The sequence below is a fragment of the Mastigoproctus giganteus genome, chromosome 9 (assembly GCF_048544385.1).
Source record: "Mastigoproctus giganteus isolate SK-2022 chromosome 9, ASM4854438v1, whole genome shotgun sequence".
NCBI classification, from domain to species: domain Eukaryota; kingdom Metazoa; phylum Arthropoda; class Arachnida; order Uropygi; family Thelyphonidae; genus Mastigoproctus; species Mastigoproctus giganteus.
Window position 1 is genome coordinate 130,236,067 of NC_143583.1, and position 23,182 is coordinate 130,259,248.

The 23,182-nt window shown below is 37.2% G+C and overlaps 1 protein-coding gene across 2 annotated transcripts in view; it reads right to left on the reverse strand.

Moving 5' to 3' along the window:
• LOC150080729 (TBC1 domain family member 1-like) overlaps nt 1–23,182 on the reverse strand; it is a 339,728-nt gene that overhangs the window by 184,512 nt on the left and 132,034 nt on the right. For both annotated transcript variants that reach the window (XM_090381763.1, XM_090381761.1), the window contains exon 6: nt 6,443–6,587. In XM_090381763.1, the coding sequence (XP_090237889.1) occupies nt 6,443–6,587 (145 nt within the window). The remainder of the gene's footprint in view (nt 1–6,442; nt 6,588–23,182) is intronic.

Here is a 23,182-nt window from a genome sequence, read left to right on the forward strand (position 1 = left end):
TCGTGGTTTCGCGTATTCGCGATCGCTGATTTATTATATAAAAAAATGAAACCTAAAAAAATGTGAATTTTAAAGCACCGTGAACATTTTCTGCCATAAAAAAACATGGGCGTCGCTAAAATTATCTTTCCCGGTAAAAACAGCATTCAGTGGGTGGGGGGAGAGGGGTGACAAAATCCCGAGCGTGGATGTTTCTCGCTAATCCTTGTTCAGTATGTGTTATGCGCTTGTCATGGAAGGTTTGGTCGTTTGCTTTTTTTTAATTTATATACTTATAAATTGAATAAATTTATCAATTTATAAATTGACATGCTTACAAAAGTGATAAATCTACCATTTTGCAGTGTAAAACAGACTTTTTCGAGTGTGTTAACGGAAGAAAGTTCCTTTATTGTGGACAAGTTATTTTTTACCCGTACAAAAATATGGCTACAAATAACAAGGGAAATGTGAAAATATCAAAGAAGGTGATGACATTAGCAAATAAAATTGAGTTATTACACAAAATTTCTAATGGTGAAAGTCTCTCTTCAGTGGCAAAACATTATAAAATCAATGAGTTAACGGTACGATCAATCAAAAAATTGGAACAAAAAATCCGCCGTAGTGTCCGTGAAAACGTGCTAATTGCTTCAAACATTTGCTCTGTAACTCGTGAAGTTAAATTAGAAAAAATGGAAAAAGCTTTAAATCTGTGGATAGAAGACCAAACTCAAAATAAAATTCCGTTAAGTTCACTCATCATTCGTGAAAAGGCAAAACTTCTTTATCAACACTTTAGCGAAACTGGTGATAGCACTGGCAGGATAAGTTTTTTTTCTAGCAAAGGCGCTGGTTTGAAAGATTTGTTTGAAATTTCTAATAAATATTACATTTAATATTAATTGTTTCTTATTTTCATTTCGATACCATATGCTTGAATTTCACTATGTACTGTCTATGTACATAGTCATATTGTGAAGGTACATATAATACATACACAGACACAATTTTAGACTAGTTTTCTTATATATTTCATACTTTGAAACGGAACCCCTTTATTACTATGGGAGCCATAACTCAGTATTTGCGTTTTCGGTATTCGCGACATTTCTCAGGAACGTAACCCCCGCTATTCGCGGGGGTTTACTGTACTTATATTTCAGGAAAGATTTTGATACTGTTTTACATAAAAGACTGCTGTACAAATTGGAGCAGTATAGCATTAAGGACAAGTTGCTATTATGGATAAAGGGATGATCGAGTGGGATAAGAGAAAGTGTGATAATCAATGGACATTGCTCTTCATGGAATAATGTTATTAGTGGAGTCTCTGAGGGTTTGGTTTTGGGCTCATTGTTTTCTATATTCATCAATGATACTGATGAAGTCATATCAGTTTAATGTCCAAGTTTGCAGATGATACAAAGGTTGGCTCAGTGGTAAATGACAGTATGCTAATGCAATAAATCTAGAAAAGTTAGGCAGATGGGCTGAGATATGGCAACTGAAGTTTAACATTGACAAATGCAAATGCTGCATATGGTTAGCAAATGAGTTCTATACTCAGGGTAGTGGAAAATGAAAAAGACCTGTGGGTAATTGTGCAGTCAGATATTTAGTTCTCTGAGCAATGCAAACAGGCTGCCAGGACAGCACATGGGGTCTTGTCTATGATATACAGGAATTTTGCATTAAGGAAAAGGAGATGATTATGCCTTTGTATAAGGCAATGGTCAGCCCACATCTTGAGTACTGCATACAGGTCTGGAGGCCTCATTTTAGGAAGGATGTAGAGTTGCTAGAGGAGATACAGATAAGGACAACAAGAAGCCTTTCTCTTACTAAGAACCGAAGCCTTTCTTGGTAAGAGAACAGATTTAGCACGCTCAATGCTGATGAAATTCTTCCTCTTGCTCAGACTATGCACATGAGGGAGAATAAATTCAAATTAAGGAAAAACAGTTGCAGAATAGATGTGCCGAAGTTTTCCTTTATCCAGCAGGTGGTTTATTGTTATTGTTGGAACAAACTTCCATCTGATGTGGAAATGGATATTTTTAATAAATTCAAGGAAGAACTAGACAAACTGTTGGAGGGGATGGTTAGGCAAAATGAAAAGGTTTTTTTTTTTTTTTTTTTTTTGCTGACGCTGTATCAGCTTACTTTCTTTCATCATTTGCCAATACTAATATTGTTATTTCAGATGTGGAGATCTGTGAACAGTACTATACTAATATCAGCACCAGAAGGCAGAATAAGTGTACATATAATAGTACAGAAGGTACTGCATAAGGTTTTGTAGTTCTACCAATATAAACTCCTCTTTGAACAAGTGCAAGCAGATTATGCCAAAATCTGACTGACATTTGCTTTGAACTTCTCAGCACAAATGAAGGTAGATACCAAATGGCTATGGAACATCGACTGGGGGAGACAAGATTCATTTCAACTTCAACGGGACTGTGAACACCTAAAACTGCAGAATTTGGGCAACAGAGCCACTGTATACAATACACAAAATCCCCTCACATGCAAATAAGGTTACTGTATGGTGGAGTTTCACAGCTACTTTGTTATCAGCCCAATTTTTTTTTTTTTGAAGAAAATCACCATACTGAACCCAGAATATGTTCAGTTACTGTTAAACAGTGCTGAGGCATGTTAGCAACTGTTGTCATTCCACAAATGCAACAGTGAGGATGTCTGGACAATAATGTTTATGCAAGACAGAGCACCTCCACATAATTAGGAAATCTTCACAGAGAACTGCTACAACAGCATTTTGCCAAAAGTGATTAACAGGTAGCCATGAAAATGATGGTAAACACTCATTCATTTTCATGGCTACCTCAATCCTCTTAACTTTTGGCTCTGGGGAGGACTTGACTGAGGGATCATGTACATTACAGCAACATGCCTGATCTAGCACCCTTGAAGGACAGCATCACACAGCATGTGAGAAACATCAGTCCAGCTTAATACATCCAAAACCTTTGTCAGCAATAGAAGTAAGTCACCACACTTGCTCAGCAGCAAGAAAATCAGACACACAGAGTTCCAAAAAACATACGGACAGCCCATGGTAATATATCCTGCTTACAGCTGTTGTTGTTGTTGTTATTTGGTTTTTAGGAGCATTAGCAACTAAGTTTTTTTTTTTTTTTTTTTTTTTGATTTGGTAGTTGTTGGCGCATCGGCTTCTGTGGCCATATTGCACCTCCCAAGGTTTTTGCAGTACTTTGATCCAAGCCCGAGGCGGGAATCGAACCCACGACCTTTGGTTTGCCGGGCAGGTACTTTACCCACTCGGCTAGCCCGGTCGGCTAGCAACTAAGGCCATATTGCTCTGGGGATATGCGGTGGTCATTCCCTGACCTTTCCGCATCCTCCGTATTTGGTGGTCACAGGCTCGAACTCCAGTCTAATCAAGAAGCGTGTGCTACGCACTGCTGCTCCTACTCACCTGGCTACGGAGGTGCCCCTGCTTACAGCAATAAAAGTGAAATTTGTAAAGAAATTAGTTTTTCATTATGTACCCAGGCATCCTTTTGAAGGATTATAATTTTTCAGTTGTGAATGTGCATTTCTATTGGAATGATCATATGGCTGTCCACAGATTTTGATTTTCCAAGCAAAGTGAAAAAGAACTCTGACAAACAGATAATATTTAGTTTTATTTAGTCGCAATTTACATGTTTATCATTAGTGACATTCTTTAACAGAGTCCTTTCAACCTTCAGCATCAAATCTAATGCCAGCAATTTTAAGAGAAAACAAGATTATGTGACAAACTGATTGAGTAATAGATGAGTTCAGCATCAAATAAAATCATCCAAGGGACAGTGATTAAATGACAAGCATTTTCAGGTAAATGAATGCATAGCTACAGTAAAGTTTCTTATGGGTTGCATATAATTGACAATTGCCAAGTAAGGTTAGGTTCAATGAAAGATTTGATACCTGGCTTGTGAAGGGCAAAATAAAAACAGTGAATAGTCACAGCAGCTGTCTGGAATCCATAAAACAGGAACTCAGAAACTTAACTGCAAAGAAGAAAATCAGCGAACACCAAAGTTCCTGCTTCGTACTTCTTAATCATTATCATCTTCATTTCTAAATCAATTTTGTTTCATTTCCTGGCACTACCACCACTTGCACTTTTCGTTGGTCGCTTTCCCTTCATCATTGTAATATATAAATAGGAATGAAGAGACGTTTCTGAAAATTTGTTTTTATATGATTGAAGATTTCAGTGAAGGGGAACACATTTCACCATAATAGTGTAAAAACCCACACAATTCCAGTTATCGGGATTATCGCAAATGCAATAGGATTGAGTTTACTACCCGTTTATAATAGATTGCACTAACAGATAAGCCCAATAAAGCAGAAAGTGCCACTTATTTTTATTGTTTTTTGGTTGTGACCTCCAGAAATGTGCTTTAGAAAAATATCACAAAGGCGTTCCAAATTGATTCTTATAACAGGAATATATGATAGCGATGAAAGGGTAGTGCGATTTCCATTATAAATATGACCTTTTAGAGAGATAAATAGTTTAGTTATAAAGTGAAAATTTCAACTTCCAAAGCTTTGGAACGAATTACACAAAAAAAAAAAAAAAAAAACAATGTGTTATTGGATTCATATTACGATATTTTCATGATACCTCCATTTATTCCTACAGGATGCAAAATACGTTTCCATGATTTTTTTTTAAGTTTGCACCAGCCAGAAAAACTTACATAAAGTCGAATTTCCGTAAGTCGAGTATTACGTAAGTCGGGGAGTTCCTGTACTTATTACCCCAAATGTAAGGTGTACTCAATCCACTGGTCTTAGATCTGATTTCACTGCTCTCAAAACAAATTTTTGATGTTGGCTAATATCCTAATTAATATTAATATTTTATTATTAATCAATGTTTCCTAACTAATATTAATATTTTAATTTAATTTATGTTAGTATTTAATTAATGCCAATATTTTATTATTACTTAATATTTCCTAATTAATATAACAACATTATGTGTTTTAGAATACAGTCAGTTCTGCTATAACGCATATTTTCGCAACGTAAATTTGCTCCAACGTGACTGATATATTAGGGAACAATACGAGTATAATGCGATTTTCGCATTGGCTCATGCACGATTTCATCTGTGAGTAACCAGGTGAACACAAAACCCAGCAGAAAGCTGCACAGAAAATACATACAAGTACAAAGCTTAAGAAATGCAAACATCAAATGTGTGAACTATATTACCCATTTACTGTAGTTGTATTGGTCGGAGACACTGTTGTCATTCGCTGTATTCCAAGATAATGGGTGATACTGTAGACTGAATCACATTTTCAGGAGCTCACATTTTTCTGTTCAAACAGAAATTTCATGAGTTGGGATAGCGTGAGCGAAGGAGCACATTTCTGGAGGTCACTACCATAAAACAAAAACAATTTGCAGTTCCCAGTTTATTGGGCTTTTCTGTTAGTGCAATCTAATTATAAATGGGTAGTAAACTATCTTACTACATTTGCGATAATACCGATAGCTGGAATTGTGTGGGTTTTTATGTTATGGTGAAATATGTTTTCCCTTCCATGAAATCTTCGATCAATAAAAAACATAAATACATTTTTGGAATCTTCTCTTCATTCCTATTTTTTAAGCTTCATAAACTTGTCTCACTTGTGCAATTTATGCGTCCCATGTTTGTCATTATTGATTGCTTATCTTTTTTTACTGTTTTAAATTTTACAATTCAAAAAAAAAAAAAAAGAAAATGCCAGTGAACAGAAATATGAAATATCAATTAGTATGTATATATTACAGTGCTATATTTGCTGTAATATTTATTTATTTATTAGAAATTTAAAATGTTTAAACCTGTGTTAGCAATTTTATTGGGTTTCTAACTTTTTTTTAGTGTTTTACTTACTAGACTGAACATTTTTTGAGTGGTCTGCCCCATCCCTATTTTTCCCATAAGCCCTGCTGTTTTTTATGTGAGAAATACCATAATGTGGAGATTTTTAGGAACATGTCTACTGCATTATAACAGAACTGACTGTAATTGGTTTGTAAGTGCAAAGTGTAGAATGGGCATCAAACAATTAGAGTATATGAAATAAGTAAGTAACATAGGCACTAGAATGATGCAGCTGTTGTTCCTACAGTTGTCAGAAAAGGTAAACAGGCATGTTAGAAAAGGTAAACAGAAGACATATGCAAATGACATTATAATAAAACAATGATTGCACTGACACTAGCACAGAATAGTATCATATTTCAAAATTGTAAAAATAAACAGATCATATTTTGGATTTTCATTATGTACTTTCTTTTCTTTAGTAAAGAAAGTGATTAATCTACATATGAGGTTAATCATTTTCTCAGTTAATCAGCATTAACCTTGTACTACAAATAACATTATAACTACTGACTGTTGATGAATAAGTACCTTCAACTTCCACACACAATTTGTGGAACCAAAGTAAAGGACAAGTGTCACAAAATATTATTTGGTTATCAGTAACTGCCTTCTGTTGGTAGGACTGATGAGCATAGCAGAAAGCTTGCTTAAGTGTCTTCATAATCTCATCAACCTGAAATTGATAATCATATCGTTAGTTTCATATATGATACATTAATTAAAAGATTACATGGTTACATATCATTTTATGAGTGAGCACAGTGTAAAACTAAAGCATTAATATTTATTTAACATAAATCCTTTACTTGAAACATATTTTTATAGGTTTCGGAGGACTTTGATAAAAATATATGTTGTTCCCACTTAGAGCCAGTATTTCTAGTTCTGAAAATATCAGCTTTGAGGGGGCTTTCAGTACTTTATTAAAAGAGGGTTCAAATTTATTTATACAAATTTAAATTTACAAAAAGTGTTATTTCAACACACTAAGGCTGACCATGGTTTCCGGGCAACATCCGAGGATGCCAATGTGCACTTTACAAGATAAAGCTCGTATGCTGCCACAAAAATTACACAGTCTATTGTTAAGTTCTGGTACAGGGGGATGGGCAAAATAATGGAAACATCTGTGATAAGATTCACTGGTATGCATTAATATGGTGCTGGGCCATCCTCTGCTTTTAAAGCAGCTTATATTCTATGGAATAGATTCAAATAAACTTTGAATTGTCTTAAGAGGAATATATTGGACCAGTCTTCATGAAGAAACATTTCAAGCTTCTTGAATGATGAAGGTGGAGGAAATCTGCTTCTCACTCTCCTCTCCAAATATGCCCACAGTGGCTTAATATTGCTTAAGTCTGGTGATTATGCAGGCCATGGGAGATGCTTAGCCTCAGTTTCATGCTCCTCAAACCACAAATGGCAACATCTGGCTATGCATATTGGAGAATTATTATCTTGAAACATAGTATCATTTGTGAAAAACAATATTTTCACCATGGGATGAACCTGGCCACTGATTACATCAAGGTAATCAGTGGCAGTAATTTGCCTGTTCAGGATGACGAGAGGACCTAAAGAACACCAAGATATTGCTGCTGAAACCATTGTTGTCCTCCTCTATGTTTGACAGTTGGCACAAGACAGTCAGGATGATGTGCTTCCTTTGGCATTTGCCAAATGTGAACTCTCCCTGATGTTGGAAAAATATGAATAATGATTCATCTGAAATTCATCTGAAAATATTATGTTTCAAAACATCAATTGTCCAGTTTTTGTGATTCTTACATCAATGCATCCTCTTCTTAGCATTACCATCAGTAACAAGTGACTAGGCAATAGCAGTACTGACATAAATTTCAGCTTTATGAATTTCTCACCAAACTGTTTTGCTAGAAACTGAATTGCTGAGACTCACATTAAGTTGTTTTTCAGATTTTATGTTTTTGGGCTGCAATCCTTTTTCGATGTCTAGCTATCTCTTTCAGTCAGCTTTGATTTTCTGCCACAATTTTTCCAATCCGTTTTCATTTCCATACTTGGTAAATGTAGACATCACTTTCAATACAGTTGCTCTAGATAAGGGGTTTTAAAGGGGGGCAATATTGCCCCCAAGGGGGCAAAAATCGGTTTTGGGCAGGGGGAGAAAAAATCATGGGTATTACAATGGTTTGTAGCCCTCCAAAGTTCAACCCTACCTGACAACATCTTATTCATTAATATTTAATTTCTCTCATTGGGGTTTTCTTTCCCCTGAGATAACTGATTTTTAACATATAGGTACTGTATATTATATTAGGAGCGAATGAGAAATTTTGATAAAAGGAAGATAGCAAGTATGATTTAATTCAACCACCTTTGATTTTCATAGGCATGAAATGTCTAAGTGCTTTCAGAGGTAATATCTCCATAATCCTTGGCATTTATGCCTTTCCAACAGCTGCCACCTTGACGGTGGCATGGAGAGTGTGGTTTATTTATTTATCCTTTTGTTTCTGTGGTCAATATATGAGGCATGGATGGGATGAGGAAATGTTTTGGTCTATTGTTTTTACTTTCTAAGCGACAATTATTATTGATTTATTGTTTCCCTGTGGAAGTTGTACACTTGATACTGTTGCACATAGAAGACTACTATACAAATTGGAGCAGTAAGGCATTAAGGGCAAGTTGCTAAAATGGATAAAAGGATGGTTGAGTGGGAGAAGACAGAATGATAATCAATGGATACTGCTCTTTGGGTACTAATGTTATTAGTGGAGTTCCCCATGGTTCGGTGTTGGGCCCATTGTAGTTTTCTGTATTTATCAATGATATTTATGAAGGTATATCAGGGTTATTGTCCAAGTTTGCAGACAATACGAAGGTTGACTAGGTTGTTAATGATAGTAATGATAGTACACTACTGTAACAGGATTTAGAAAAGTTGAGCAGATGGGTTGAGAGGTAGCAACCGAAGTTTAACACTGACAAATGTAAAGTACTGCATATGGGTAGCAGTAACCCCAGAGTAACATACCAACTAGGTGGTACTACACTCAGGGTAGTGAAGAATGAAAAGGACCTGGGGGTAATTGTGTAGTCAGATATGAAGTTTTCTGAGCAGTGCAGACAAGCTGCAAGAGTAGCTCATGATGTCTTGTCAATGATACACAGAAATTTTGCTAGCAGGGATAAGGAGGTGATTCTTCCCTTGTATAAGGCAATAGTCAGACCACACTTTGAGTACTGCGTACAGGTCTGGAGGCCTCATTTTAGGAAAAATGTAGCGCTGCTGGAACGAGTACAGAGAAGGGCAATGAGATTGGTGAGTGGAACAAAGGGTTGCTGTTATCATGAAAGGCCCAAGTTGTGCAAACTGCTCAGATTATTTATATGAGGAGAAAATTAAAATTGAGGAAAGACAATTGTAGAATAGATGTGCAGAAATTTGCCTTTAGCCAGGGGGGTGGTGATAGTTGGAACACACTTCCATCTGTTGTAGAGGAGGTCAACAACTTAAATAAGTTCAAGGCAGAACTAGACAAACATTTGGAGTGGACAGATGGATGAAATCAGAAGGTTGTTTTGTTTTGTTTTTTCTGGCTGACGCTATATAAGCTTGCTTTCTTGCATCATATGTCTCTGCTAATGCTAAAGTTGTTCATTTTTGATCCACAGTGCTTTTGTGAGTGACATGGGCTATGAGAGTTAAATAAAAATAGTTTCTATTTTATTATTTAATAAAATAGAAATCATGTCAAGTGCTAGCTTATGGTTTTATTATTGAAAGCCCATTTGACTAAAGACAGCTAATGTGCCTTATGTGTAATAGTTCTTTTTCAAATGATGCTATGAAACCATCAAGAATTTTAGATCACTTAAAAAGGATGCATCATGATAAAGTTGGTAAACATATCGAATATTTAAATATTCGATATTTTTAACAATGTAACACCGTTACTTACTTATTTAAGAAAATCACACACACACAAATGACAATGGAATGATTGCACCTTATAAAATTGCAGAAATCATTGCAAAAACTGGTAGTGCTCATACAGTTGCTGAGACTGCCATACAACTCACATTAGAGATTGCAATTTCAACAGTGATGCATCAAAATCCTTCCAGTATTTTCAAAGCATTGCCACTGTGCAATGATTCAATTCGAAGTGAATCAATGAGATATCAGTTAACACTGAAGAACAGCTAACTGACAAACTAAAAATGAGAAAATTTTCTAATCAGATTGATGAATCCACAGTTACTGACAATAAGGCCCTTCTAATGGCATACGTTCATTATTTCGAGGGTGATTGTAAATTGCAAGAAGAGATGTTGTTTGTAAAATCTACAGAAACTGGCACATCCATTTTTGCTGCTGTAAAAACATGGTTTGATGAAAAACAAGTACCACAGGGAAAATTTTGTATCTGTGCCACTGATGGTGCTACCTCCATAGATTGAAGACAAAGGTTTTAAAACCACCTAAAGGAAGTATGTCCTGAAGTTCATGCAATGCAATGCACTGACATCATCTGGTTGCAAAAAATATTAGTCCAGTATAAATAATAATAATATTTATATTTTATAAATATTATTATTATTATTAGCCATATGGTGCAAGAAAGCCTGAGGCTTATGCTGCAGCAGCCAAAAAAAAATTCCTGAGTTACTCTTTTTTTTTTTTTTTTTTTTATTTGGTAGTTGTTGGCGCATCGGCTTCTGTGGCCATATTGCACCTCCCAAGGTTTTTGCAGTACTTTGATCCAAGCCCAAGGCGGGAATCGAACCCGCGACCTGAGTTACTCTGAGAGAGAGAGAGAGAGAGAGAGAGAGAGAGAGAGAGAGAGAGAGGAGAATGATGATGAATGATGAATGCGGAATTACTTAACAAGTACAGGTCACTGATGAAAAAAAGCCGTGAATTAGGGTTCAATTTGAAAGTGTCTGCAATTCTGCCCAGACACGATAGGAGGGAGTATATGATGACAGCCCTGTCGATCAATTCGGCCCTGGAAAGATTGTGCAGAGCTCAAGGGGTAGAATTTTTTTCAGCCTGGTCTGTACTTATTAACAGGAGAGACTGCTTCTACAGGGATGGGATACACTTAAATAGAAAGGGTGCAAGAATATTTGCTGTTGCTATCGAGGCAGTGTTAGGGGGTCGGAAAACTGCAAGATTAGGGGGGATACAAGGACTAATAGATTAACAGTAGCCAATGGCAGAGGAGAAAGTGATTCTTGCACTGCTTCTATTGGAATGAGCAGCAGCCTGGAAAATAAGATGCAGGATATTTCAGAGACTGCTGGGAATCATTGGGGTACAAGTAAACACATGGGTTGTGTTAGGGTGGCTAAGAGGAAGAGCAGGTGCATGTATGCTTGCGTGTACACCAATGCTAGGAGTCTAGTAAATAAATTTGATGAATTTGAGGTATTGCTCAAAACATGAAAGGCAGATATTGTTGGGATTTCAGAGACGTGGTGTCACACAGATATAAGGAATGCAGAACTGGAATTTGAGGAGTACAATGTCTACAGAAAGGATAGACTGGATAGGAAGGGAGGAAGGGTTATGCTATTAGATCAAAGGCTGACACAAGTAATTATAGACCTGTGAGTTTAACTTTTGTTCCCAGAAAATTAATGGAGGCACTGGTTAAAGAAGCACTGCAGGATCATCTAGACAAGACTTCAGTTATAGCTCAGACACAGCATGGTTTTGTTAAGGGGATGTCTTGCCTGACCAATTTGATTGGATACTATGATGCAGTCACAAAAGAACTGGATGCAGGGAATAACTTTGATATTATATACTTGGATCTTAGAAAGGCTTTTGATACTGTTGCACATGGAAGACTGCTGCACAAATTGGAGCAGTGTGGCATTGGAGGCAAATTGCTGCTATGGATAAAGGAGTGGTTGAGGGAGAGAAGACAGAGAGTGGTAATCAATGGACACTGCTCATCGTGGACTAATGTTATTAGTGGAGCCCCTCAGGGTTCAGTATTGGGTCCTTTATTGTTTTCTGTATTTATAAATGATATTGATGATGGTATATCGGGCTTAATGTCCAAGTTTGCAGACAATACGAAGGTTGGCAGGGTTGTCAAGGACACTACTGACACTATGCTGCTGCAACAGGATCTGGAAAGGTTGAGCAGATGGGCTGAGAGGTGGCAAATGAAGTTTAACATTGACAAATGTAAAGTACTACATATGGGAAACAGCAACCCCAGAGCAACGTATCAACTCTGTGGTACTACACTGACAGTGGTAGAGAATGAAAGGGACCTGGGGGTGGTTGTGCAGGCAGATATGAAGTTCTCTGAGCAGTGCAGACGGGCTGCAAGAGTAGCTCATGGTGTATTGTCAATGATATATAGCAATTTTTCTAGCAGGGATAAGGACGTGATTATTCCCTTGTATAAGGCAATGGTCAGGCCACACCTAGAGTACTGTATACAGGCCTGGAGACCTCATTTCAAGAAGGATGTAGAGCTGCTGGAACGAGTACAGAGAAGGGCAACAAGATTAGTGAATGGAACAAAGGGGTGCTCTTACGAAGAAAGATTTAAGTTTTGCAAATTACAGTGTCTGGAGACTAGGCACCAGCGAGGTGATCTGATAGAGGTGTACAAAGCCTTGAATGATTTGAGCATGCTCGATGCTGATGGGATTCTTCCTCTTGCTCAGAATAATCACCTGAGAGGGCATAAATTCAAATTGAAGAAAGACAGATGTAGGATAGATGTGCGGAAATTTGCCTTTAGCCAGTGGGTGGTTAGTAGGTGGAACAGACTTCCATCCCTTGTCGTGGAAGTTGATAGCCTAAATAAGTTTAAGGCTCGGCTGGACAGGTATTTCGAACGAACAGAGGGGTGAAGTGGAAGTGGTTATTTTTTATTTATTTATTTTACTTTAATTTTTTTGGCTGATGCTGCATAAGCTTGCTTTCTTGCATCAAATGCCTCTACTAATGCTAATGATATCCAGCTCAGGACCCTGTGTGTGCCAAGCCCATACTCACCAGATGTGAGCCCCTGGGGTTATATGCTATGTGACCTTTTCAGAAAATTTTGTATTGATAATGAAGAACTTCATGCAAGGCTTCTTTTACATACAGAAGTCAGATGGCTTTCTAAAGGAAACTGTCTAACAAGGTTTGTAAACCTTTTTGATATGATAATTAGTTTTTCAGAAAGCAAAGGGGAGACAGATTTAGGAAAGAAGATCAGAAAACACAAAAACAACATATATTACATGGCTTGGATTTTTTGAAAACTTAATGAAGTATCACTTCAACTTCAAGGGAAATTAATTGCGGTGATAGACTACAAAAGCGTATTAAAAGCCTTCACTGAAAAACTGAAATATTTGAAAGCAATTTAATGAGAAAACAATTTTGTGGCATGCAAGAGTTAGCTGAAATCAATGAATCTCTCACCGAGAATGATTTTAAGAATTATTCAGATCATTTGTGTTCTTTAAAATGTGAAATGAAAAACAGATTTTCAGATTGGATGCGATACTGGGTCTGTTAGTGAAGAAATTCAAGAACTCATTGAATTAAAATGTAAATTTTAAAAAGGTGGAATGGCTAAGTTGTGGGTGATCAAAAACAACTAAACTTCTTTATTCAACAATATGGTCTGAAATGGCCAAAGTACTTCTTTGTTTTCCAATCTATTATATGATTCAAAGTGGTTTTAGTTCAGTAAATAAAATATTAACAAAGGAAAGAAACAGAATTGATATATATATTCAAGAGGAAACATTAGAATTAAATTTACTCACATCATACTGAACATTGAATTTTAAGTTAAGAAGCATCAGGCTCAGGGATCCCATTAAATTAAAAAGTAAGTATAAAGTATTTTCTTGTTTAAAATTTCATGGGGGACAATTAGGGATAAAATTGTCTTAAAGAGCCCTTTAGGGGGCGATAATTAAAAAAAGGTTGAGAAACACTGTTCTAGATAATAAATGAGCAGTTTTAGTCTCACCAATGCCCCTATTAAATATACACTAACAATTTAACCTCTCTGAAATTCAGACAGGTCAGCCATTTTCTTCATGTACCTTTTTATACACCTCTAAATACACATCACCTTTTACTGCCTTTATGTCATAATACTACTTGCAATAAACAAAACAAAATCATCACTGCATGTTCACAAATACATCATACAGCCATTACAAAAACTACTACTTTCATTTCAGGTGTTTCCATTATTTTGTCTACCCCCAGTATATCAGCTGCAATAAAATAGTTAAAATGAACCTGGAAGCTTCTCTGCCTCTTAGAACTATAGCGAAGTATAGAGAGAAATTTTTGCTATCTGACGTGCATCTCAGAATTATTCTAATCAGTAAAAATATGAATTTTAACTATAGTTATAGGATTATATTTTTTAATAGCTTTTAATAAATGGACCTTACCTCCTGACCACATGGTTAAAGCATGAAAAGTGTGAATGAATTACATGGAGGAAATTAAAAAACTAAACTTTTACATAACAAAGAACTCTGAATCCTCATGTAATTCATTCTCACTCTTCATGCTGTAACCAAGTGGTAAGTTCCATTTCTTAAAAACTATGCTCATAAAATTGTCACATTTCTTGGAACTTTAAGGTATGCTATAAACCTATGGAATTGTATTTTATCTATAATTATTTAGAGAGTAATAATAATAACTATTATTATTATTATTATTTCATTATCAGCTATACAAAAATTGCAGTTGTGTTAACGATTCCTAATATTGATATTTTATTTTTAATAGAATATCAATGAATATCAATGGATTATGAAAACATTTCTCATAATCCATCTTAGCTGAACTAACCCATTTAGTGGCATTTGACTGCAGACTAGTTTGTACTTACTGTGGATTTCTGTGTCCTGATAATTTAAAATCATCCCATGCATTTTTCTTTTCTGCCAACAATAGTCTCATCAGTTCATCTGGTATCCACTTAAGTCTAAACCTTGAACAGTATATCTTAGTTGGTATAAAAAGCTTAGTAGCCTCTATGATTACTTGTATGCTTCCCATCTAGAATTTGTAGTTGATAACAACATCAGTTTTTCCCACTGAAAAGAATTTAAAAACTTTCTGAGACAATGATACAGGTTGGCCTTGACTAATGTGATTAATTCGTCCCGTGAGCGAATCACGTGAAACAGAAATGCGTTAATCGAATATAATAATCAATAGGAAAAATTATAATTGGTCCGTGACCTTCAGGAATGACCATAAAGAATTTTTAAAATACCTTTTAAATAACTTTTTACTGTTATACCAAGTAAAAGATAATGAAAATAATTATATAATTAAATGTATATAAAATACACAATGAAGAAACTATTTGTTACAGAAATATGTGAACAGTATCGGCTTTCCTTTTTGCATCAATCAATTTCCAATAACTGACAACAATGTTCTCTAGGCCCAGGCGAAATAAATATTGCAGAGAACCTCAAACCTTTTGTTTGAGGTACTCTGGATTATGATAGATTTCATGTAGTTCTTTTACCATTATCTCCTTTGCGGTAATATTTTCATCTGGCTCATTTAAAAATAAAAATTTTTTTTTTTTTTTTTGCATTTAAAAATTAGAATTTTTACATTTAAAATTTAGAATTTTTACAATTACATTTAAAAATTAGAATTTTTAAATGTAAGTCAACAAGTGACTTTATTAGCAGGAGACAAAACAAGTAACACTTCTGCTTCCGATGGTTGATGGAACACACTGATTCAGGCAGAGGGCAAACACTTGTTCATTGCCTGTCCAACATGTAGTAAGCTTAGCACGTAATTCAAATCTTTTTCAACTATCACATAAAAAAAAATGGAAATTTTTATCGTGTAAAGTGAAAAGTGGTATAATTTTTTAAAATAGCAGCAACTGAAAAATGCATTAATCATTAGCATTAGCATTAGTAGAGGCATTTGATGCAAGAAAGCAAGCTTATGCAGCATCAGCCAAAAAAAAAAAAAAACAACTTCCACTTCACCCCTTTGTTCATTCAAAATACCTGTCCAGCTGAGCCTTAAACTTATTTAGGCTATCAACTTCCACGAAAAGGGATGGAAGTCTGTTCCACCAACCAACCACTCACTGGCTAAAGGCAAATTTCTGCACGTCTATCCTACATCTGTCTTTCCTCAATTTGAATTTATGCCCTCTCAGGTGATTATTCTGAGTGAGAGGAAGAATCCCATCAGCATTGAATTTGCTCAAACCATTCAATGCTTTATACACCTCTATCAGATCACCTCGTTGGTGCCTAGTCTCCAGACACTGTAATTTGCAAAACTTAAGCCTTTATTCGTAAGACCACCCCTTTGTTCCATTCACTAATCTTGTTGCCCTTCTCTGTACTCGTTCCAGCAGCTCTACATCCTTCTTGAAATGAGGCCTCCAGACCTGTATACAGTACTCTAGGTGTGGCCTGACCATTGCCTTATACAAGGGAATAATCACCTCCTTACCCTGCTAGAAAAATTCCTATATATCATTGATAATACACCATGAGCAACTCTTGCAGCCCGTCTGCACTGCTCAGAGAACTTTATATTTGCCTGCACAACCACCGCCAGGTCCCTTTCATTCTCTACCACTGTCAGTGTAGTACCACAGAGTTGATACGTTGCTCTGGGGTTGCTGTTTCCCATGTGTAGTACTTTACATTTGTCAATGTTAAACTTCATTTGCCACCTCTCAGCCCATCTGCTCAACCTTTCCAGATCCTGTTGCAGCAGCATAGTGTCAGTAGTGTCCTTGACAACCCTACCTACCTTTGTATCGTCTGCAAACTTCGACATTAAACTTGATATACCATCATCAATATCATTTATGAATACAGAAAACAATAATGGACCCAACACTGAGCCCTGAGGGACTCCACTAATAACATTAGTCCACGATGAGCAGTGTCCATTGATTACCACTCTCTGTCTTCTCCCCCTCAACCACCCCTTTATCCATAGCAGCTATTTGCCTCCAATGTCACACTGCTCCAATTTGTGCAGCAGTCTTCCATGTGCAACAGTATCAAAAGCCTTTCTAAGATCCAAGTATATAATATCAAAGTTATTCCCTGCATCCAGTTCCTTTGTGACTACATCATAGTATCCAATCAAATTGGTCAGGCAAGACTTCCCCTTAACAAAACCATGCTGTGTCCGAGCTATAACTGAAGTCTTGTCTAAATGATCCTGCAGTGCTTCTTTAACTAGTGCCTCCATTAATTTTCCTGGAACAGAAGTTAAACTCACAAGTCTATAATTGCTTGTGTCAGCCTTTGATCCTCCTTGGTGAATTGGGGTCACATTTGCACATCTCCAGTCTGCGAGTACGTCCCCTGAGTCCAAGGAAGCTCTCATAATTATGGCTAAGGGTTTGCTTACTTCCTCTGCTGCCTCCTTTAATATAACTGGATAGATCCCATCCACACCAGGTGCCTTTCTTGTGTTTATCTTCAACAGTTCCTCCTCCACTTTACTCTCAGTTATTACAAGATTCTCTAGCTTACTGCTAGAGTTGAATACACCCCTGGCTTTCCCCTCACTAAATAACTCCTCATGTGTGAATGCCGATGCAAAATATTCATTTAGTTTGTTAGCTACCTGAGCAGGATCATCAACAGTTGAACCATCAATATCCAGTGGACAAATCTGAATCATAACTTTCCTTCTAGAGTTTACATAGGTAAAGAATTCTTTTCTGTTTTTCTTTGCATCCTTTGCCAAGGATTTCTCATAATCTGCCTTTGCCTGCCTAATCTCCTTTGTGACTTGGTTACAGACCAGCTTATATCTATCATAGGTTTCCATGTCACCCATTAATTTTTATGTATCCTATGCATGTCACCCATTAATTTTTATGTATCCTATGCATGTCACCCATTAATTTTTATTTGAAAATTAAATGCACTAGGCATAATCCTTATGGGTTTTGATAATTAACTATATAATATCGGTGTAAATACACCATAGTTAACCCATATATTTGAGCTACGATTGTAGCGTAGAAGGCATCGTTTAAATTGTATCTCATAATGTGGTTGCCTTCACAACAAGATAGCTACTATTGAATTACTTCAAATAAATAACGCTTCTCTAGTAGAGAAGACTACTGTTATTTATTTTCAGCGTACCACCACCCAGACGATCGTTTCGAAGCTTTTTGGCTTCGTCATCAGTGGGCGGGTAGGTAATACAATATGCCATCTCAGTTGCGAAGTTATATCCACATTATGAGAGATGCCAGAAGGGTGTGGTGGTAATGTATTTGACGAAGCCAAAAAGCTTCGAAACGATCGTCTGGGTGGTGGTACGCTGAAAATAAATAACAGTAGTCTTCTCTACTAGAGAAGCGTTATTTATTTGAAGTAATTCAATAGTAGCTATCTTGTTGTGAAGGCAACCACATTATGAGATACAATTTAAACGATGCCTTCTACGCTACAATCGTAGCTCAAATATATGGGTTAACTATGGTGTATTTACACCGATATTATATAATTAATTTTTATGTATTCCATGCATTTTTCTTCTCTGCCATATGTCTCATTAGTTCATCTGACATCCATTTAGGCCTAAACCTTGAACAATATTTCTTAGTTGGTATGTAAAGCCTAGTAGCTTCCAAGATAAATTCTTTGAATGCTTCCCATTTTGAATTTGCTGTTGGTAACATCATCAGTTGGTCCCACTGTATAGAATTTAAATACTGTCACAGACCATCACAGTCGCCCTCTATGAAACAAAAACCCTTCCCTTTACCCCTGATGGTAGTTACCTCTTTGAGTAAATCCCACTTCAGCACACTGTGATCAGATACATTACTCAACAATAATAAGGGAGGCACCCAGTGGTCCCTTTATCTGCAGATTCTTAATGCATGAAGAATCACTACTGATAATCAGATCAGGAGTATTACTCCCTCTAGTTGCCTCCCAAACATGCTGATGTAGAAAACCATCATCCAATAAATCCACAAAAGCCTTGCTAGTGTGTGAGTGACCAACCCACAAATTCCAGTCAATATCTGGGAAATTAAAATCCCCCATTACCCTGTACAGTTTCTTATTATACTCATCAGAATACACCATGAATACACCATGAATTGTCAAACTAATAGAGAAAGCTTATCTGCAAAAAGATCTAAACCTCCCAGGCATTTCCTAATTCATTTCACAAATATACGTGGTCTCAATTCTAATCTCAACGATGTCCATTTCCACTTGCAGTCTGCCAAACCCCATGAACGTTTTCTGACAGAATCTCAGTTATCGGTTGATTCAACTACTGCTCATCTCAGATGCCCAAATTATTCACTGTATGATTCCTTTCGCCTCAAAGGTGGTACTTGTGCATATGTCCAGTCTGATATTCCCTGTCAGAGATGTGGCAATTTGAAATCTCCTCTCTTTGATCTTCTCTGGCTTAAAATCTCTCTACCTCATTGTGTCAAATTCATCTGTTGTCTCTACCGTTCTCCCAACTCCACTAATCACTTGGAGCTCTTTGACTTCCTCTCTTTGCAACTAGACTTTCTCCAGTCCAACTTTCCTAACAGTGAGGTAATTTTCCTTGGTGATTTTAATGTTCACAACTCCAGCTGCCTTCCGTTTTCTAGTCACATTGACCCAGAAGGTCGAGATGCTGAGGCATTTGCAATTACTAATGACCTAGCACAGATTGTTCATTTATCTACAAGAATACCGGACAATCCAAATCATACAGCCAATTCGCTTGATCTTTTTCTCACAAACAACCCTTCTAAGTACACAGTCGAAGTGAGAGGTCCTTTAGGCACTTCAGATCACAACTTGGTGATTCTCTCTTCTCCAATGGAGAAGAGACAATCACCTGTATCTCATGACTATTCCCAACCTCGTGTTGTTTGGCATTACAAGAATGCAAAATGGGATAACCTGCGAGACTTCTTTTCTTCTTTTCCTTGGTCAGATTACTGTTTCAAAACTTCTGATGTCAATGTTAGCTCAGATCGTGTCAGTGAAATTATTCTTGCAGGAATGGAATCCTTTATTCCACACTCCACTTTAAAATCTCGTCCTTTATCTAAACCTTGGTTTTCCAATAAATGTGCTAAGGCTGTTCAAGAGAAGGATGTTGCATATCGTAATTGGCTTGTTTCTAATTCTTCAGTTTCATTTTCTGTCTACACCAAAGCTCGCAACAATTGTAAAGCAGTTATTAATCAGTCCAAACTAGAGTTTGAACAGGCTAAGAGTAGAAAACTTGCTTCTTGCCCTAATGGTAGTTGAGCATTCTGGTCTCTTGCCAAAGCTATTGGCCACAACTTTTGCCCATCTCTGCTCCAATCTCTGTCCAAACCAAATGGTTCTGTTGTCACTTCAGTCAAGGATAAAGCTGACCTGCTAACATCTCATTTTTCTTCCAGCTCATGTATTAATGATCTTGGTAAAACACCTCCCACCATTCCCAACACGCTCCATTTTCTTCTTTCCTTGGTCAGATTACTGTTTCAAAACTTCTGATGTCAATGTTAGCTCAGATCGTGTCAGTGAAATTATTCTTGCAGGAATGGAATCCTTTATTCCACACTCCACTTTAAAATCTCGTCCTTTATCTAAACCTTGGTTTTCCAATAAATGTGCTAAGGCTGTTCAAGAGAAGAATGTTGCATATCGTAATTGGCTTGTTTCTAATTCTTCAGTTTCATTTTCTGTCTACACCAAAGCTCGCAACATTAGCATTAGCATTAGCAGAGGCATATGATGCAAGAAAGCAAGCTTATTCAGCATCAGCCAAAAAAAAAAAAAAAAAAAAAACCCACTCCCATTTCACCCCTCCGTTCGTTCGAAATACCTGTCCAGTTGAGCTTTAAATTTGTTTAGGCTATCAACTTCAACACCAAGTGATGGAAGTCGGTTCCACCAACCAACCACCCGCTGGCCAAAGGCAAATTTCCGCACATCTATCCGACATCCGTCCTTCCTCAATTTGAATTTATGCCCTCTGAGGTGATTATTCTGAGAAAGATGAAGAATCCCATTGGCATTGAGCATGCTCAAACCATTCAAAGCCTTATACACCTCTATCAGATCACCTCGCCGGTGCCTAGTCTCCAAACTCTGTAATTTGCAAAACTTAAGCCTTTCTTCGTAAGAGCAACCCTTTGTTCCATTTACTAATCTTGTTGCCCTTCTCTGTACCCGTTCCAGCAGCTCTACATCCTTCTTGAAATGAGGCCTCCAGACCTGTATACAGTACTCAAGATGTGGCCTTACCATTGCCTTATCCCTGCTAGAAAAATTCCTGTATATCATTGACAAGACACCATGAGCTACTCTTGCAGCTCATCTGCACTGCTCAGAGAACTTCATATCTGCCTGCACAATTACCCCCAGGTCCTTTTCATTCTCCACCACTGTCAGTGTAGTACCGCAGAGTTGATACGTTGCTCTGGGGTTACTGTTTCCCATATGCAGCACTTTACATTTGTCGATGTTAAACCTCATTTGCCACCTCTCAGCCCATCTGTTCAACCTTTCCAGATCCTGTTGCAGCAGCATAGCGTCAGTATTGTCCTTAACGACCCTGCCAACCTTTGTATCATCTGCAAACTTGGACATTAAACTTGATATCCCATCATCAATATCATTCATAAACACCGAAAACAACAACGGACCCAACACTGAACCTTGAGGAACTCCACTAATAACATTAGTCCACGTTGAGCAGTGTCCATTGATTACCACTCTCTGTCTTCTGCCACTCAACCATCCCCTTATCCATAGCAGCAATTTGCCTCCAATGCCACACTGCTCCAATTTGTGCAGCAGTCTTCCATGTGCAACAGTATCAAAAGCCTTTCTAAGATCCAAATATATAATATCAAAGTTATTCCCTGCATCCAGTTCTTTTGTGACTACATCATAATATCCAATCAAATTGGTCAGGCAAGACCTGCCCTTAACAAAACCATGCTGCGTCTGAGCTATAACTGAATTCTTGTCTAGATGATCCTGCAGTGCTTCTTTAACCAGTGCCTCCATTAATTTACCTGGAACAGAAGTTAAACTAACAGGTCTATAATTACTTGTGTCAGCCTTTGATCCTCCTTTGTGAATTGGGGTTACATTTGCACATCTCCAGTCTATGGGTACCTCCCCTGAGTCCAAAGAAGCTCTCATAATTATGGCTAGGGGTTTGCATACTTCCTTTGCTGCCTCCTTTAATATAACTGGATAGATCCCATCCACCCCAGGTGCCTTTTTTATGTTTATCCTCAACAATCTCTCCTCCACTTTCCTCTCAGTTATTACAAAATCATCCAGCTCACTGCCAATGTTTACTTTACCTACATCATTCTCCTTCCTGAATAACTCCTCATGCGTGAATGTAGATGCAAAATACTCGTTTAGATTGTTAGCCACCTGAGCAGGATCCTCAACTGTTGAACCATCAATATCCAGTGGACCAATCTAATTCATCCCTTTCCTTTTCGAGTTCAAGTATGTAAAGAACTCTTTTCTGTTTTTCTTTGCATCGTTTGCCAAGGATTTTTCATAGTCTGCCTTTGCCTGCCTAATCTCCTTTGTGACTTGGTTACAGACCTACTTATATCTATCATAGGCTTCCATGTCACCCATTAATTTGTATGTATCCCATGCATTTTTCTTCTCTGCCACATGTCTCATTAGTTCATCTGACAACCATTTAGGCCTAAACCTTGAACAATATTTCTTAGTTGGTATGTAAAGCCTGGTAGCCTCCAAGATTAGTTCCTTGAATGCTTCCCATTTTGAGTTTGCTGTTGGTAACATCATCAGTTGGTCCCACTGTATAGAATTTAAATACTGTCTCAGACCATCATAGTCGCCTTTACGAAAACAAAAACCCTTCCCTTTACCTCTGATGGTAGTTACCTCCTTGAGTAAATCCCACTTCAACACACTGTGATCACTGCCACCTAGTGGTTCATTTATCTGCAGGTTCTTAATGCATGAAGAATCACTACTGATAATCAGATCAAGAGTATTGCTCCCTCTTGTTGCCTCACGAACATGCTGATGTAGAAAACAATCATCCAATAAATCCACAAAAGCCTTGCTAGTGTGCGAGTGACCAACCCACAAATTCCAGTCAGTATCTGGGAAATTGAAGTCCCCCATTATAAGACTCTCTGATTTACTGGCCCACTCTATTTCCCTGTACAATATCTTATTATACTCATCAGAGTCATTAGGCCTATAGCACACTCCTACTCTCAA